At 43.1% G+C, this 18,862-nt stretch overlaps 1 protein-coding gene across 3 annotated transcripts in view; it reads right to left on the reverse strand.

The window, feature by feature from the left end:
* Positions 1 to 2,344: 2,344 nt before the first annotated feature.
* The window catches only part of gripap1 (GRIP1 associated protein 1), a 34,999-nt gene continuing 18,481 nt past the window's right edge, over positions 2,345 to 18,862 (reverse strand). For all 3 annotated transcript variants that reach the window (XM_018670799.2, XM_018670800.2, XM_018670801.2), the window contains 8 exons: positions 16,275 to 16,370; positions 15,616 to 15,672; positions 15,261 to 15,360; positions 12,665 to 12,795; positions 11,053 to 11,169; positions 10,536 to 10,629; positions 4,421 to 4,593; positions 2,345 to 2,574 (listed from right to left, as the gene is read on the reverse strand). In XM_018670799.2, the coding sequence (XP_018526315.1) occupies positions 2,494 to 2,574; positions 4,421 to 4,593; positions 10,536 to 10,629; positions 11,053 to 11,169; positions 12,665 to 12,795; positions 15,261 to 15,360; positions 15,616 to 15,672; positions 16,275 to 16,370 (849 nt within the window). In that variant the 3' untranslated portion in view covers positions 2,345 to 2,493. The remainder of the gene's footprint in view (positions 2,575 to 4,420; positions 4,594 to 10,535; positions 10,630 to 11,052; positions 11,170 to 12,664; positions 12,796 to 15,260; positions 15,361 to 15,615; positions 15,673 to 16,274; positions 16,371 to 18,862) is intronic.

The raw sequence follows: 18,862 nt of genomic DNA on the forward strand, positions 1-18,862 counted from the left end.
AGCGTCATGATCATCATCAGTCTCATAAATAGATCCGTTGATTCTTCATACAGTTAGAAGTCATATCACAGCGTTTATATACAGTATACAGATTTAAACAGTTACAAACAGAAACCAAAGCAACAGGCCAGGTCACTGCCCAGCACATAGACCGATCCCGCTCGGCTGGGAGCGGTGTAAGACTCAGAACCAGCAAGAGAGAGTGTTTCAGGTTGTTTCCAGTGCAGCTCGGCCAGTTTCTGGACAATTTTTATTTTTAAATTAAAACTGAAATTTAACTTTCAGAATAACTTCAGACTGTGCAGCTTCTCGTTTTAATTTTTTTTTTTTACATTTTCAGTTGTTTACAGATAAATTCAATCTGTAATAATGTGACTAAAGTTTGGTCTAAAGGATCTGGATCTGACTAATCGCTGCAGTCCTTGAATGAGCGAAGCTGCACCAGAAACAAGTCGAGGTTTTAGAGTCTTCACGTCAGATTGAAGTGGATATTTTTCTGCACAAACAAAAATAAAGCAGAGATGTTCAGGTTTAATGTTACAACATAACACAACGTCAGCTACAGTCCAGGATATAGTCAGGGCCTGGTGCAGAGTGTAATCCAGGACGTAGCCGGGGACTATGTAGCAAACAACAAAAACAAAAAAAATCCACAATCCAAGAGAAGCAAGAAAGGCAGAACAGACAGGAAGTGTCTTTCAAAGTTAAAGTTGAATTTTTTTTTACAAAATCACAGAGAACAGAATATTTAAAGATAATAAGATATGACCTTAAGAGCAGGAAATAGACCCAGCCCAACAGGAAAAAAAAATCTGTTGCAGAAAAGCAGCCAAAGCCAAACAATTTCATTTGTTTGTTTTTTTCCTGCACCATTTGGTGTCCCCGGTGAGGATGGAAATGGTCACAAAAAGTTGACAGTGCAAAAGAAATCACAACTCATGAAATCCAAGACATAGACACAGCCCTGGGGATAAAAAAGCTGAATGATCAAAAAGACACATCGAGACATTCATGTTTTCATTGCGCCATTTTGCATCCCAGGTTGAACTGAATCATGTGTCAGAGATGAATGGAGGCTGGACAATGTCAAATAATTATTTCAGATTTCATTACGTTTCATTGTTTCTTCTCATGTTGATATTTGATATTTTACTTAAAAGAAACCTGGAAGTGTCTTTTGGATAAAACGACTGGCCTCCCTCATTGTATAGGAGACGACATCACGAGCCATTCTGCATCCCCGACTGTACAAGGAGTAATAAATAAAAAAGCAGGGATGCAAAATAGCGGCATATATTAACTGCAATATCAAAGTTTCTCATCCCAGAGGGCGACCAAACACATACGTTAGACAGGAAGTAGCCACATCCGGACACAATCCATGTAAAGAGATAACATGCATGCTCCATGACGTAGCCACAGCCGACTAAATACACTTGAAATAAGAAAAAAAAAAAAAAAAAAAAAACTGCAGAAAATTAAGTGAATAGTTTTTTGAGCTGATGACGTTAATCAACCAGATTAAATCAATAACTTTACAGTTTTGGACCAGGATCTGTTATTTTAGCCCAGGACATAGTCACATCCAAAAAAACTAACTTATCCAAAGCAACAAAAGTTTAGTCTGATGTAAAGAACACTCCTATTACTTGTTTTTTTTCTTTACTGGAGCTTTCAGTCACATCTCATGGTTTTCATCTGCTGTTGAAGGTCATGAGAAGCAGCTGAAAGCTCCAATAAAAACCAAATAATAATAGTTTTTGTTGAGTTGCTGTTTCCTACGTGAAGAATGAACCGAACTCGACTATAGGTACAATCTCAGATGATCCAGAACATAAACAGACCCCAGCTTTTCTGTAATGATGTGGTATGATATTGTTGCAGATAGGAAGCCCAGGAAATAGCCAGATCACAACAGAGTTACTGCACATAGAAACCATTAAAATAACAAATTCAGTCAGTTAAGATACCAGGCTCATGTGTGTATGTTTCCAGGACATAGCCAGGACCCAGCAGGCAGACATCAGGACAGAAATGAGCGAAAGCAAAGATTTACAGTCAGTTACAACAGAAATCATAAGTCTGTTACAATGTGTGTTTTCCAAGTTGTAGCCAGGACTCGACAGAGTGGTGCAGTCTAATTACAGTACATTCAATAACAACATAAATGAGCTGAGCCCAACTTTTCATGTTTCCATTCCCTCTGGTTTTTAGTTTCTCCTTCTTTTAAAATTCAGTCTCCTCTTGTCATAGAGAAACAATAGATGGATAAATTCCAGCATTTAGTTGTAGCCCAGCAGGCAGACTGAAGTGGTGAAATCAAAACAGCTCCAGACAGTAGTCAGAGCCCACAGCAGGTTCTTAGGTCATGAATGGGAAAGTAAGACTTGCCGATTCCAGGTGTTAGTCTGAGCCCAGCCCACACCATCCAGCTGTGACGAACAGACAGTAGTGAGAGGGAAGGGAATGGACGGATGGATTCAGGCATTAGTCTCATCCCAACCCAGCCGCACCGCCACCAGGACTGTTCTCTTTGCTGAGACGGACTAATTCCTGGGACAAAACCTCCAGATCCTGCAGAAAGAGAGAGTTTTAATTCATTTGAATCAAATCTAATCATTCTTGACTTTGGAAACAGCAGCTGACAAAACAGAAACAACAACATGTACATTTCCAATCTTTTTTTTTCTATCAACACACTGCAGCTTTTTTGGTTTTAATCTATGACAAGTCAGAAACATAAGAAATGTCCGTCTTCATTTCTCCAGAGTCCAAAACCCAAACGTATCCAGTTAATAACATTAAACTCTTCTAAAACAATTAGTTTAACAATCAACTCTTCGCGAAGCCCCGCCCCTTTGTTGTTAGCTGCTGTCGGAGCTAGCATAGCATCCACCGTTGCTAACATCAGCCCCTGAAGAAATAATATCCTAATGCTACTAATGTCCTCCCCTGATTGGTCACACACCGATCACGTGACCCATTTCAATGGAAACATATCAGTGTGGGTGGAGCCTGGCTGGCTGATGCTACGCTATGATTGGCTGTCTAGCTTCTGAGGGGCGTAAAAAGTCTTGTTCTCAGTCTTGATGAAGCTGCAGCTAATGATCATTTTATTCATCAATGTTTCTTTTTCTAATTAATCATTTCAAACAGACTGTTTTGGTTCAGAACGACGATGCTAAAACTGAGACAAACTGCAGATTTAAAGCAGCGATCAGCTGGAGGTTGATTTTCTGTTTTTAACTGTTCATGATTCATCATGTAAATGGAGAAAAGAGGAAACAGTCTCCTGTGAAGGTCACTGCAGACTGAGAGTAACCTGCACCTCCCTCTGGGCGATCTGTCCTCCTCCTCCACCCTCCTCAAAACACTCCTCCACCCCCCGCCATGAATTAACCGCCTTACACACAAACACACACTCAGCTCCTGCACACACACACACACACACACACACTCTGTCCAACATGTTGATTTAAAGCAGCATTGTGTAATTTCTGCCTATCGCTGTGTGAACTGCATTACCCAGAAACCCCCTGCTGTGATGTCAGCGTGGAGGAAGGACAAACAGAACAAACTGCTGAGGCTGTAACTTTGGCTCCTGTGTGTTGTTTATACCTCGATGTGAATGAAACAATTAGTCAACTGATCGCCAGGAGAAATAATCTGTAACTAATCAATCAGCTCTGATTATTGTTTCTGTCACTGACTGAGATTTTCAGATTTTCTTGGACCCTGTTCAGACGAACATGAACATCAGGAACCAATGCCTCGTAGTGTGACATGATCAAAGAGCAGCGATGTGGCGTCCATTTTACGCCGTTTGCTGACAGGTACAGAGAAATGTGATGATAAATATTCACTTGCTACTGCTTTCACTGTGACGAGACAGAGAAGAGGAAATGGCTGCAGGTGATAAGTTACAGTTTTTAAACAAATGAAGAAAAGGACAGTAGGTGCTTATGTAGCTAGCTAACCTAGCTAACCTTGCTAACGTTAGCCAAAAACAAAGTTTGATGCCAGCAGGTGCTAATATTAGATAGCTACATGAACATGAAACACCCTGTAAAACCCATAGTTTATACAGGGGTACCTGCTTTTACCCACAGTTGCTAACCGGTGCTAACATTAGTACCCACTAGCGTCGAACTCAAATGCAGCCATTTCCTCTTCAGGTGGTAAAAACAGGAATGAACCCTTTGTTCTGTTTGGTCTTTCTGTCTTGAATTGAAGTTTTAATGAAACACGAATTGGTCAAATCTCTGCAGACGTGATGTCAGGAAACAGTATTTTGTCGGTGAACATCACAGTGAACATCACAGTGAACTATCAATCCAACAAACCAAAAGCTGAACAACTGTGAGTTTTATTTTCTGCCCTGATGACCCAGGTGTAGTTCACGGCTGTGTTTGTGCATTACCTTCTGCAGGTGCATATTCTTGGTCAGCTGCTCCTCCAACATGTTCTGCAGCTTCTTGTTCATCTCTCTCAGGTTCTCGTCTCCCGGTTTGACCAGATCTCTGAGGACCGAACCCAGACCTCCTCTGTCTCCCTGAGAGCCTCCGTGACCTCCGACAGCGCTGCCCGACACGTCTGAGGAGACAAGGAGACGAGGAGTCAGTGACAGGGTAAAGCCGTGCTCAGTCTGTACCGAGTGATTTCCACTGAGACGAGTTAAAGTTTCTCTGCCCGGCTGTAAAACGTTCATCGTGGATTAAGCACCATAATAAAGCTGCTGATTCACTTTAACACCTTTAAGGTCCTTTTCTAAAGCCACTCTGAGACCTTTTTAAAGGCTCTTCAGCCACCAGCTGCACAGTTAGCGCTCCACTGCAAACACAAAACACATTTACAAAGTGCTGCATGGACGAGACAACAATCCAACAATACAGGCACCAGCAGTGGGAATAAAACACAGAACAGTTGCTGAGCAGGAGAAAACACAGACCACAATGTTCCCTTGTTCAATTCCAGCCAGGAGCATTGGTTTCCTTTAAACCCCCCCACCCCACCTCCTTTTTTCCTCAACCTGTTTCTCTTTATTGACCTCAAGGGGTTCATGTAGTGTCAGTAAACCTGACAGAGTCTACAGCCTGTTAGCAGCTCTATGAGGTGCTCTGAGCTAAACGCTAACCTCTGTATGCTAACGTCCATAAACCAAAGCATAATGCTTTGGTAGCTGACCTCACGCAATCCCAGCATGCAACAGTTGAAAACAAAACACTGCCATACTGGCATGAAAGCGCACTCCTCAGGCATACCACTGCTAGCAGCTAGCTTGTCTTTTGCATGTTGTGTTTATAAAAAGTAAACGTGGTGGACGTGTTGTAAGGGTCAGTGTTTTGCAATATGTCATTCAGTTTCCCTGGATTTAAAGTTTGAAGTGAACTTGGCTTGTCCTGCCAAAATGGCGGCTTAAACAAATCGAGTCATGTGACGCCTGGAGCTCCATAGGCCCTTTAACTGTCAGTAAACATAATGATGTTTTTTTGAAGGCAGAGCTCCCTACGCATGTTAGCTAACACTAGCGAGTGAGTTTTGTTGGCTTGTTTTTCAGCGATGGCTGAGGAAAATGTGACATTTACACCCAGAGGCCTGCACCACGTCAGGTAAAAACTGTTGTAACAGGAAAATTTTGGGTAAAAAAACGAACCAAATCTGGGCGGGTTGTGGGTGAGAACAATTTTTTGAACCTTTGACCCCTTATGTCACAGATTCTACAGTGATTTCTTTCATGCTATCTTGGAGCATTTCATAAATATGAATGTAGTAAAAGCAAAATTGTTGTGGTACAAGTCAAAGTCAAACTGGCAAAGTCAGACGTTTGGATTAAGTATGGTTTGATCACGGACGATGAAAATAACATTATCAGCGACTCTGCAGTTTGTAAAAACTCACACCCCTGCAGCAATCTGTTTACACCTACCTGACTGAGAAACCAACTGTGTAAACTAAAGAGAAACTGAAGGCACATAAATCTTTAGATGGAGAAGAGGAGGCAGGTTGACAAGTTGTTACATTAAGTGCAATAAAAGCTCCTACATTTTACAGAGTTATAAGTCTCTGTAAAATCATAGATGGACAGACGTCGATCCCAAAGGTCTGAAAGTCAGAACAAAATATCAGCGTTTTTAGCTGCTGTCCTGTCTGTCTATGTCTGCTTGTAAGACTGAGAGTGACTCAGGCCCATTACTCCAGACAACACAGCAAAGTAACATTTTTTCTTGGTTACATGACCTACTCCTCTGAGGTGATCGTTTGTTTCCGGCTATCACCGTGACCTAATCATGTCGTTGGCACTAAAAGGGAATACTGGACGAATCACAACTTTTACCCGATGATGGCGCTTCATGAAAAGTCAGAGGATCAACAAAGTTCATCACAATCCATCCAACAGTTGCTGAGATACTTCAGCCTCCACACACTGCAGCTCAGACGAGACGAGCCTCAGGCAGAACAGGAGAATCTACACGACAACTAAAACCTGAAACATCCTCCACTGCAGCAGAGGAGGGTGGAGTTTAAGAGGTTAAGAGGCCGACAGCAACAGAGATGAGGATGATTTTTGGTTCTGAGGAGACGAGCAGATGTCAAAGAGCTGAAGTCACTCGACCAACTTTACAGACTGTTGGACCTCGCTGGACCTCTGAACGGGAATGAATCCAATGAAACCAGGAGAGAGGAGGCTGATCCTCCTGCTCTCCTTATGTCTATGAAGGATGGGGCCTCCTGCTGTAAGGAGATGATGAATCTGATGTTTACTGAGCGCTGACAGGAAACGGCGTCCGCTGGCGAACACTGACGCTGAACACTCATCTGCTGAAGCAGCAGAGAGCTGACAGACCGACGGAGAAACCTGCTGCTTCACCGACAGAGAGACGATTACTCAGGTTTTATTTAGACAGCAGAGGGAGAGGGAAACAAGATGGAGACTGTTTACATGGACCGGGTTATTGTTTTAATCTGAGATGATGGAAGAGGAGGAAACAAGAGAGGAGAGAGGGAGGAAAGAAGACAAAAAGGAAATGAGGAGAGGAGGAGATGGTAAAGAAAAGGAGACAGAAGAGGAGGCAAAAGAGGAGGAGACAAGTTGAGCAGAAAGTGAGGAGAGGAGAAAAGAGGAAACAAGTGAGGAGAGGAACAAGGAGAAGAGTTGAGGGGTCTGGAGAAGGAAGGAAAGGAGGCGCTAAAGAGAGGAGAGGAAGAGAAGAGAATACAAATGGGGAGTTCAGAAGTTAGGAAATTAGAGAGGAGAAGAGAGGATGTGGTTCTGTGGTGTTTTTATAGATCTCTTTAGTGAATGAGACAGTTTTACAACCAAACACGTCTCTCTCTCACACACACACACACACACACACACACACACACACACACACACACACACACAACAGAAGCTTGTTCATCACATTTGATCATAAAATTAGACACAAACACTCAAACTGTGTGTGAGGCAGCTGCATAAAACCAAGACATTGACACACACACATACGCACACACACACGTTCCTATAGAGGCTGGGCTGGATGCTGACTGTGCAGAGTGTGTGAGTTGTAAATATTTAACAGCTGAACACCTGTAAAGGCCGAGTGTGTCCCGGGACCTGGCGTCTTTCTTCAGAGAGCTCCGCCCTTCATGAGAATCTCGTTAAAAAAACTCAAAGCGGTGGAGGTGACATGTTGTCAAGATGTTGTTGTCACAGAAACGGTTTTTAAAGAAGCACTGGGATAAACAGGTAAACAATCACACCAAGTCAAGTGCCGACCATTTGAATCGAGCCCTGTTAATATCCAATGTCTCGCCAGGAATATTCACCATTTCCTTATGTTTGCTCTAAAGTTCTAGTTTCTCTTCTAAAATGTGAATCAGTGTGTGTATCATTGTGTTATTAAAGAAGAAGAGGTGTAAACAATCAAAGCAAGTCGTTAAATGTTGATTAAATCTGTAACTGACACAGTCATGGGCCAGTTTCAAAGTATAGCAGGGCTTCAAAAGGTCAAGGTTTCAAATTCTCCATTATGTCGTTCCTTCGGTGTAAGCTTCCCTCACAAACACAAACCCACAACAGACAGAATGAACATTAATCAGAGACCCAGCTGATAGTAGAGCTGCTGCAGGAGACGTTTGTCATTTTAACTGGTGAAAGTGACGTCGATAAATGTGTGAAGCTGCTGCCTGCAGGTTGAGCTGTGATGACGAGAAACAAAGGGAAGAGAACAGATTTGCTTCTGTCTGAGGCAGAGTTTACGTATCACTGGCCACAACGTCCAGTGGAAAATACACTGAATAAACATCACTTTCAAAGGATCTCTTATCACATATAAACATATATTAGGTGACAGTAGAGCAGTAGAGTTCAGTGAAGAACCAGATTATTTTAACTGGGCTGCTGGTTAATGACGACTCATCTTATCCAAATCCCAGAAAATGTAAGTGATGACCTCTGAGTCTGAACAGGAGCTGCTGATGTGCCCTGAAGCAAGGCACTAACCCTCCAGCTGCTCCACACATCAACAGCGTTGCCTAGCAACCACTAGCAACCACGGCAGCAGGTTATAATAACCTGCGACACGCTCGGCCGAGTTTCCACGACGAGTTTTAACTAAGTGGGAAATGAACACTGGACGTAAAGTCACACACACAGAGTCTGGTCTGCAGCTGAAGGAGCTCAGCTCTGGTTTTACTGCCCATTAGATTCACCATTGTCACAGTGTTAATGGGAGCAGAGTGGAGAGAGAGAGAGGAGAGTTAAACCAGTCAAACATGAAATTGAAAACAGCAGGAGAGAAAAAACAGAGAGAGAGAGAGGGAGGGAGGGGGAGAGAGAGGGAGGAGGAGGGAGGAAGGTAACTATTAGTACAGCACATTTCACACTGAGTGATTCAAAGAGTTTTACATAAGATAGAGTCGCATGTTGGAGTCTTCAACCTTCTGCGTTTGTTTAGACGTTTAGTTTACCTGAACAACAAAACCACCTCACCTGTTCACAGGTGACACCTGACAGGTGCAGAGACAGACTCTCAATCAGTCAAATCATCGTGCTGGGTTTTCTTTCTTACATTTCTCCTCAGCTTATGCAGCCTGTTTCATTAGAGATGCACTGACATCTGTTCTAAAATGTGTAAGATCTGAATTAAAATTCTCAACCTGATCATTAACTCTCTCTCTCAGGATTCACGGATATTCATGGGCAGGAACTCAAGGTGCAGCCGAGGTGAGGAGAGCGTTCGGTTTGGCGTCTCTGCTCTTTGCAGACGATGTGGTTCTGTTCGCTTCATCAGACCGTGACCTTCAGCGCTCACTGGAGCAGTTCTCAGCTGGAGTGCTGCATTGCTTCCTCCACGTTTGGAGCGAGTTGCTGCCCCAAGTAAAGGAGGCTCAGTATCTGAAGGTCTGGTTCACAGGTGAGGGGAGGATGGAGTGAGAGTTGGACAGGTGGACTGGCACAGCGTTAGCAGTGATGAGGACGCTGTACTGGACCGTTGTGGAGAAGAGAGAGCTGGGCCGGAAGACAGAGTTTTACCAGATGATCTACGGTCCAACCCTCACCTGGACTTTTGGGTTGTGATGGAAAGAACAAGATCGCAGATACAAGCAGCCAAAATGTGCATCTGACATCTGATCAGCATCCCCCTGATCTTCCCCTCTTCTTTGGAGGGTTTCTGGACACATTCAACTGGGAGGAGACCTCAGGGTAGATCCAGAACAAAGTGGGAACCAGAGAAAACAGGACTAATGTTCTTATTTCTGCTATTTTTTTTCTACAGGAAGTCTGCAGGGAGTTTAACTGAAAAATAAATCTGCTGATAGTTTGAGGAGTTATTAAAAACACTTCTCAGCCTCACTGTGCTAAAACAGCGAAGCAGCTAAATATAGCAGCACTGGGACATTGGAGAGGGAATAAGACTCACACACATCAAACATCATCACAGAGAGGACATTTTCCAAACTAACTCACTAACTTAATTATCAGGAGACTTTCTCTGCTCCCTGCTCATGATGAACCACACACACAGATGTCAGTGCATACCTGTGTGCAGGTAAGTGAAGCGGTAGATTACAGTGGTTGTAATGAAGTGTCAGTGTCAGATAAACGACAGGCAGAGCCGACCGCCTCGCCGCTGACCTCCGAACATGGTGTACCACAGACTCATCTCACACTTACCATCATAAATCTGACTTACGTTTATAACAGTTGTCTTTGTCTACAAAAAGCAGCAGAGAGTTTAATGTAAAGAACAAAGATAATCTGAGCATGTTAAAGTTTTTACCAGCAGCTGCACAAGTGACTGAAGCAATTACAGGCTAATTAAGGGATCTGAGGTTTGGAGACCTGTGAGCGACCGATTAAAAAGAGGAACAGATCAAGTCTGAGCAGCAGAGGTGCAGATTTTAAACCCCACCCCATCACCAACTAAAAAACGCTGTAGGAAATAGCTGTTATTGAGACACTGCCACCAAGCTGCACAGGTAACAAACATTGAGATGTGTTCACTGTCCTTCTGAGTTTGAAACCTCTGGACTGGAGAGTGTGTTACCTATGCGGCTGTCCATCACATATGTCTCTATGATGGCGCTCTTCCTGCAGATATCCTCGGCCATCGACGAGCAGCTCACCTCCAGATGTTTCACCTGAAGACAGAAAATAAAAAACAGTCAGTTGTGGGTTTTTCTTCAGACAACAGAAGGACAATTTACTGATCAATTCAGTCTCTGATACATAAAAAACAATGATAAGAAGCATCTGCAGCTAACACCAGAAAATACCCTGGAGAGTTAACAGACTACACAGCTCTGAGCCACAATGGAACCTGGGAAAAATATTGAGTACTGCAGAGGACATTAATAATGCATCTAAACATAAACCTGTTTCTAAAACAGGTCGAACTTTTTCATTGTTGACCTGTCGACTCTGGGAACAAAGTGAAGCGTGAAAACTGCTGAGACGTTAAAACAGGACGTGGTGAACGTTTGCTTTCGTTCTGACTTTTTTCTTTAATACTTTGACAGGAGTGGGGGGACATATGGTCGTCATGGTAACAGATGGGTCCTCACCTTCTCCTCCAGCATCCATTTCTCCTGCTGAACCTCGGCGAGACGCTGGAACAGCTCTCCGACCTCGTCGTCCGATAATTCGGCGGGACGCTGAGACTGAGGACTGCCCCCTCCGGACTGACAGAGAGAACAGAGAGAAAACATCAGACAGGGATTCAAACTCACTACTCTTTGTCCAAGAGGCTCATGAGAACGTCAGCACAAGATGTAAAAACAATAACATCACCGTCTTTGTCTTTTAAACAGTGTTAGTGAGGCAATCCAACCTTAATTTTATTTTTTATGTCTTTCTTACTGCATTTTAACTTTTGGATGGTTTTATTCAGTTTCTCTTAAATGTCAAATTCCTTGTACTATTTAACCCTTTATTATTATTTTTTCTAAGTTATTTTTTGGGCCTTTTTGTCTTTATTTGATAGAACAGTGGAGAGAGACAGGAAATGCAGGGAGAGAAAGAAGGGGAGCGACATGCAGCAAAGATCCGGTCAGATCAGGAGTCGAACCAGGAACTCAAGGACTCAAGACTCTGATTGAACCCCTGTTTATTCATGTGTTTTGTTGTGTATTCATAATTTCATGTAGTCATTTCAACTTTTAGCTTTTATGCTCTGAGCTGCTGGAACAGTCTGACGACCTGAGAGGAGCTGAAAGTGTCAAAATCTTTAAATGCCAAATTTAAATCTCCCTCTTCAGCCTGGCTTTTGATTAAGTATGGTTCATAGACATCATTCTTTTTACTTGATTTGCTCACTTTATATTATCTTTATTGTTTTATTAATTTTTGTTATTTTATTATTTGAATTGTTTCTTCATTTTATCGCAGTTTATTTTTTGTCTGTTCATTTACTTTTACTTAACCATTTTTAGGACAGTTTTTACTAACTCTGCTTTTATAATTTTAAAATTCTATTTCACAGTTTTTAATGTTCAGCACTGTGTTTGTTCTGTCTTATTATCAGCTCATCAGTCGACTGTGAGGCACTTTGAACGGCACTAACCTGTGTGAAAGGTGCTACACAAATAGTCTGACTGATTGATTGATTGACTCGGGTGCTTATCGAAATATAAAACCAGCACCTGAAATTACCAGAGCATTTACACAACAGGGCTTTAAACTGATGGTTTCACAGCTCAGTCTCTCACATCACAGCCCGTCTGTCATGTGATGCTGTTGCTAACGACGACCGAACCACCACGGTAAACTGACCCGACGATGGACTCTGCTTAGTTTCATGTTTTGACAGAAACACTCAGTTACATAAACTGAACCCGTCAGCTCTATTTACAGCGTTTCTATCAATAGGACACACACACACACACACACACACACACACACACACACACACACACAAATTAAAAATAGCTGCAGACTCAAAGACAGAAAATAAACGTGAACATGATAAAACTTAAATCTACTGTCTGATACAGCGACAGTCTGAAGGGAGTTCAGCCTGTCATCGCCACATCAGGACATCGCCGTGGAAACAGCTGTCATAGCAACAGACAGACAGACACACACACACACAGAGAGGTCAGACTGACCTTTCAGAGGTCACGACCCCGACCAGTGTCTTTTGGTTCCCATTTGATTTTTTACAGCGTCTCCACCCACCTTGTTCTGATTGGTCGGCTGAGCCTCCTTCATCATGTCTCTGTAGGAGAAGGAGGAGACGGAGGACGAGTCTCCGGTCTGCTGAGTCCGACTGGGGCTGTTGATCTCCGACAGAACCAGCTCCTCCAGACCTGAGACAGAGAAGACGAGGATGATGACGAACGCCACAGGAAATCATCAAAATAAACACAAACAACATCTGTGTCCATGCAACAATATTTCTACAAGTCAAAGAATCTCAAATTAGTTTTCTATCCCTTTAAACACTTCAACATGCCTCTAACACTCTGTAGACTGACTTCTAATCTACAGCACCGGCAGCGTACGATCGTTAGCTTCAGAATCCACCGCCGTTACGAAACGACTGGGCCCCAGCACAAGAAATACTCCAACACAAACTCCATCAACAACAAAAACCAGAAAACTTTATCTCATCAGGCTCGTTTGACCAAACAGATTTGACTGATGTTGGGGACAACAAGTGTCAACATCGGGGATTTGATTTGATGTTTTCTAGTGTTAGCATGTCTGCTACTGTGGACAGATCTGCAAACTACTCTGCTGACTGGATAACCTCTGCTAATTCATCTAAACCCCCGAGGCTGATCTGGCTAAATCGTTCGGCTAACAAACCAAAACTGGACCCTGCAGTGAAGCTAAGTTACAGCTACCCAGCTAATCTTTGCTCGTTTGTTCAGTAAGAGGCCGAAGGGATCGGTCAGAACTTTAAGGACTTTACACTTAATGGCAACAGGGGTCAGTAATAACAAGGGTTTTCAGATTTCTGTGTACAGAACTTTTACAAAACACATTAACCTTCATCCATAAATCTCTGGACTGTCCCTCGTCACATTAAGTCAGTGAAGTATTTCTTTAAACAGACTGTGTCTTAAGATGTTGGACTGTCCCTTTAAGTGAAGTAAATGATCCATTAAAGAGATGGTCCTGTGTCTGCACGTTTACCAGGTTTTGTCCTCAATGAACTGTGTTAAATGGTTGCCACTCTGTGCTTTCATGAGACTGTGAGACAGTGGACTATCTGTTTAAGGCAGTGGACTGTCCCATGAAGGCAGTAAATTATCCATTTAAGACCACGAACTGTCCCTTTAAGACCACAGCCATCACTGTTAGGTCGTACACTGTCCCTCTAAGGCAGTAAATTATCCATTTAAGACCGCAAACTGTCCCTGTAAGCCCATGGCCGTCTTTGTGAGGCAGTGGTCTGTCCCTGTGAGCCAATAGACCGTCCCTTTAAGGTGGGGTGGGGTGGGGGGGTAGAGAGATAAGAAGGCTACTTTAAAATGTCTGATTCTCAGGTTTGTGCAGAAGAGCTTTTTAAACATTCATCACTGCTCATAGATTATACATGATGCTGAGGACTGCCCTGCACCGCTCTGAGGGCGAGTGTGAGTGTGTGTGTGTGTGTGTGTGTGAGAGAGTGTGTGTGTATAAATGTGTATAAACAGTGTGACTGAAATGCAGTGAAATAATGTCCAAGAAAGAAACACAGAAAAAGAAATACAACAAAAAAATGAATGTGGACAAACAGGAAGTGACTGATTGTGCAGGTGTGTGTGTGTGTGTGTGTGTGTGTGTGTGTTGTGTTTGTGTGTATTTGTGTGTGTGTGTATTTTGCCAGCAGACGCCAGTGTGTCCACCTCAGCTCTGGGAATCAGAGCGCTGCATTAAATATTGAGCAGAAGGTTCCGGACTGAGCCAGAACCTCCTGATGCAGGGTTAGCACGCCGCTGATTATCGGACCCATCGGTCACGTTACAATCACATCTCAGCCACACACACACACACACACACACACACACACACACACACACACACACACACACACACACACACACACACACTGTTGTCTCTCCTTACTGAGGCAGCTAAAGGGGAACGCCGTCCTTTTAGGAGATTTACACACACTCCCTTTTAGTTTCAGTGTCACTTCAGGTTCTGCTTCATCAACAGTGAACAAAGCTCGATAAGCTGCTGGAAAACATGGCTGCCATGTCATGGAGTTTGGGTTCAATGTGCTGTCATTTTTGTCAGTTACAGGAAAAAAAATCTAAATTTGGGACTAAGTAGACCAAACCAGTTCCTTCATCAGCAGGTGGAAGCATGCATTCAGACCTGACTAATCTGGGCTGTTGGCAGAAACAAAACAAGCTGCCGTTACTGCAGAGAGAACATGACATGTAGTCTAACTGGAGTCTGAACAGGGAACCCAAAACTGAACGTTTATTCTTGGAGGTTTGAACTTGGCATGTTGAAGCCAGACTCCCAGGAACAGGAGGATGCATCTTGGAAAGAAGCTCAACAGGATTAATGTCGCCACACCTGCACACCTGTTTGTTATCATTCACCAACACTGCATCTGCTGGGTTTTATTTTTACACAAGAAAAACTAGAATACTGGAAGAAGCTTTGTCCAGACGTTTATCTTCTCTTTCAAACTCTAGAGAGACATCAGAGCCAGTACTAAACTACCAAAGATGCTGAGACCAGATTGAGACAGGACGACCATGGACGCTTAAACATTATGAAAACCGGGGTGTGTGTATGTGTGTGTGTCAGGTGTCTCAGGTGTGTGTACCTGTCCTGGTCTTGCTGTTGGTCAGTATCTCCTGGAGTCTCTCCTGCAGTTTGTCCGCTCGCTTCCTCTCCAGCTGCAGTTGCCGCTTCAAATCCTTCAGCTGCGCGCACGCACGCAACCACACACACACACACACACACACACACACACACACACACAGAGTCAGGGATTTACTTTCTAATTATTATTTTCCATGCACGGCTGCTCTTAAATTACTCTGCAAAATATTCTCTCTCTCTCTCATCTCTATTCAAATTTTTCTGTCTGTGCATCCACCCATCTGTCCGTCCCTCTACATACAGTCTGTCCGTCCGTCCGTCTTTAGTAACGTCAGTCAGATAAACATTAAACTCACCGCTGCACTTCCCTTCTTCTCCAGAATCCTCTGACCGTCCACGGTGTCCTTTATCTCCTGCAGAGAGAGAACAGATCGATGGAGGACAGAGACAGAAAGAATAAAACTCGAACTACTGCACAGTTGTAAAATAATTCTGCCTCGAAGCTGATACAGCTTTTTAAAGGATCACACCACTGGGTTTGCATATTTCAGCTGCATATTTTACAAATGATCTTGCTCCAGAGGTTCATATCTTTAAATACAAGCATGTGTTCAGATCTCCAAAGGTTAGGAACCACCACTGTCATCCTTTATCTCTAAAGCTTCACCATGTAGACTCTGAAACTCATCACAAGAACCTTAAACTGGAGCTTAAATCTGCTGATCGACCAGAGTCACAGGACACCTTTCAGTGGTTCAGAGGTTATTTATTTTAACTTTACTTTCATCTTAAAAAGTGAGTGATTCTTTTTTTTAAAAAAACAGAAACATCACTATTTGTCAGTGGTATTCCAGCAGCTCCTGGTTAAATCCCTGTTTTTCTCTATGGAGTCTGGTAGAGATATATAGAGATGTTTCTGGTTAAAGTAAAGGATCTGACTCTTTAATAAAAAGCTCTGTCTCTGGAGGAATCCTCTCATCATGTTGTCACTGAGAAGAACAGTCTGAGCTGTTACCTGTTTGAGTTTCCCGATGGTGTCTCCGTGTTCATCCCTCTGTTTCTCCACCTCCACCAGCTGCTGCTTCAATCCCTCCATCTCTGCCTGTTTCTCCTGCAGGACAGAGACAAGAGGACATTATGTTTTAAACAGCACAGTTCAACAGTTTACAGAAACATCACTGAGTGTGTCCGACAAAACAGACGAGACATAAAGAAACTTTTCTTTGCTCTCCTGGTGAAAGAAAAGTAAAATAAATATTTAAACAAACTACATCTCCACCTCTGCTGATGCCCCCTCACTCTGCTCTTAATCCTGCTGACCGGGGATTAATCTCCAAAAAAAACCTGCATTTAATTCTCTTCTAATCTTCTGCTGCTAATTAATTTGACTAAAATCTACATTAACACGCCCGCAGGCTGCAGCCGCCCACCTGACACAGAGGAAAAAAAACAACATGTAATTCTGGAGGAAAACAACCGAGTCTGTTAATTCCCTGTAATGTCAAACACCTTAATAACCGACACACACACACACACACACACACCCCTCATCAGGCAGAAATGAGCTTCTGTGTTAATTTGTTTTTTATTACACTGGGATACAGTTAATAGAGGAAAACAAGGAGGAACAGGAACAGAAAAGAAAATAGCTCAGTGAGGATGTGGATCAGACACAGACAGTGAAGAAGCAGACATGCTGACGAAGGAGGAAAAAACAAAAGCCATGGTGCAGATAAAATAATAAGCATAAAGAGAAACACATGCAAACTACTCATAAAACCGTGTTGGGCAAATGTGAACTTGCCCGTCCAAAAATTTTTATCCTCCTCCTCCTTATTCATGAAAGATTTTTATATCAGTAACAAGAATCACTGCCTCATGGTCGTATGTCTCCACTAACCAGTCCACCTGCAGCTATCGCCCTGACCTTTGACTTCTGACCACTAAATTAACCACTAATTCTAATCACGTCCAAGTGGAAGTTTGTTCAAAATTTGAGGGAATTCCCCCAAGGTCTTCCAGAGATATTACACTGATGAGGATGGGGTGGTCAGCCTGTGTGTGTGTGTGTGTGTGTGTGGACCATGTTGCTTTTTGTCCTGCACCTGTACCTGTAGCTAAGCCTGGATGTGTGGACACCATCCACCTGTTGTTTAATCATTGCTCTGTATTAAACAGATGAGAGCAGCATTACAGACCTCAGAGACCTCAGTGGAGACAACGTGACTGTAAACACTCATGTTTTAAACAGCAGAGTCTGAGGTTACACACACTGTCACTTCACACTCCAGTTACACACTCAAGCTTTTTTCCTAGTTAATCTTCAACTTTTAATTCAAGCTGTGACTGAAAAATAAAACTACATAAAACAACACATCATTTATTCCATTACATCTTTATTATAAAACATGTCCTTTATCTTTTAAAATCCAAGAATCTCTGAGGTGTGACTTGATTTTCTAATTTTTGACTGAACCATAAACCTTTTAATTATCATCAGTTCTCATCTGAAATCTGAGTTTTATAAGAAACAGAATAAACTCGTGTCTTCTGTCTTCTTCTTCTTCACCGTCAGAGTTCACTCAGCCAGGAAACGGTACACGATGACTGAAATTCAAACCCACGACACGCAGAGTACCTGCCGAGCGCCCGACCTGCGCCTGCTAATTAGACTTCTTCCATCATTAATTAACTTTTCCTATTAAGTTTCCCTCGTTCTGCTCTTAGTACGAGGCTGTTATCCAACAGATAACACACACACACACACACACACACACACACACACACACACACACACACACACACACACAGAGTAATCAGTGGAGTCGGTCTCTGAGGAAACAGTTTCTCCCTGAAGGATTTCAGAGGACCACCAGAGGACCAGTCAGCCTGTGTAATCTGATTGGCTCAAAAGACCTGATACATCCACACTGACGTATCCCATGATGCACTGCGGGTTGTACTCTATTGGCTGATAATGATAAGAACGATAAAGGCTCCAGACTGAATCATCGCTCTGGCCTTTTGTAATCCTGGACGCCTCGTTAAGACGTTAACGTTCTGTTTCTCGTGGCTTCTTCCTTATAGAGCCTGAATCTTTAGCAGCGCTGTCCGTCCTTCTTGTTCTGATCTGTATCGAACTGACTGAAGCCAAAGTGGAACCATGACGATGACAAAGCAGCTCGTACATTATCTGCACTCACACCCTCAGTGGACAGACGTCACAGACATGTAGCTGCTGCTGTTGTTATACTCTTTCTGATCTGCGTGGACGATGTTGAGCCTGCAAACGCCTGCACAGAGCCTCATGTACGACCTCCACACTGACTGACTGTGATTGGACTTCTCTGACCGTACAGTCTGAGCCAAGACTACAGTCACAGTAAAAGCAGAAATGGCCGGAGTTACAGAGAGTTCAAACAGACTGGGGATTTATAACTGAGCTGTGAACGAGACGCTAACTTCATATCTACAGTGTTTCTGCTGTTCACAGTTTGTAGCAGCAGGAAATTAACTGTCACTGTTGCAATTACACAACTCTGCAGAGCGCTTTTAATTTGAAACGATGGTCACAGGAAGTGGAAACAGTGGTAACACCAGGTG

The sequence above is a fragment of the Lates calcarifer genome, linkage group LG6 (genome assembly GCF_001640805.2).
Source record: "Lates calcarifer isolate ASB-BC8 linkage group LG6, TLL_Latcal_v3, whole genome shotgun sequence".
NCBI classification, from domain to species: domain Eukaryota; kingdom Metazoa; phylum Chordata; class Actinopteri; family Centropomidae; genus Lates; species Lates calcarifer.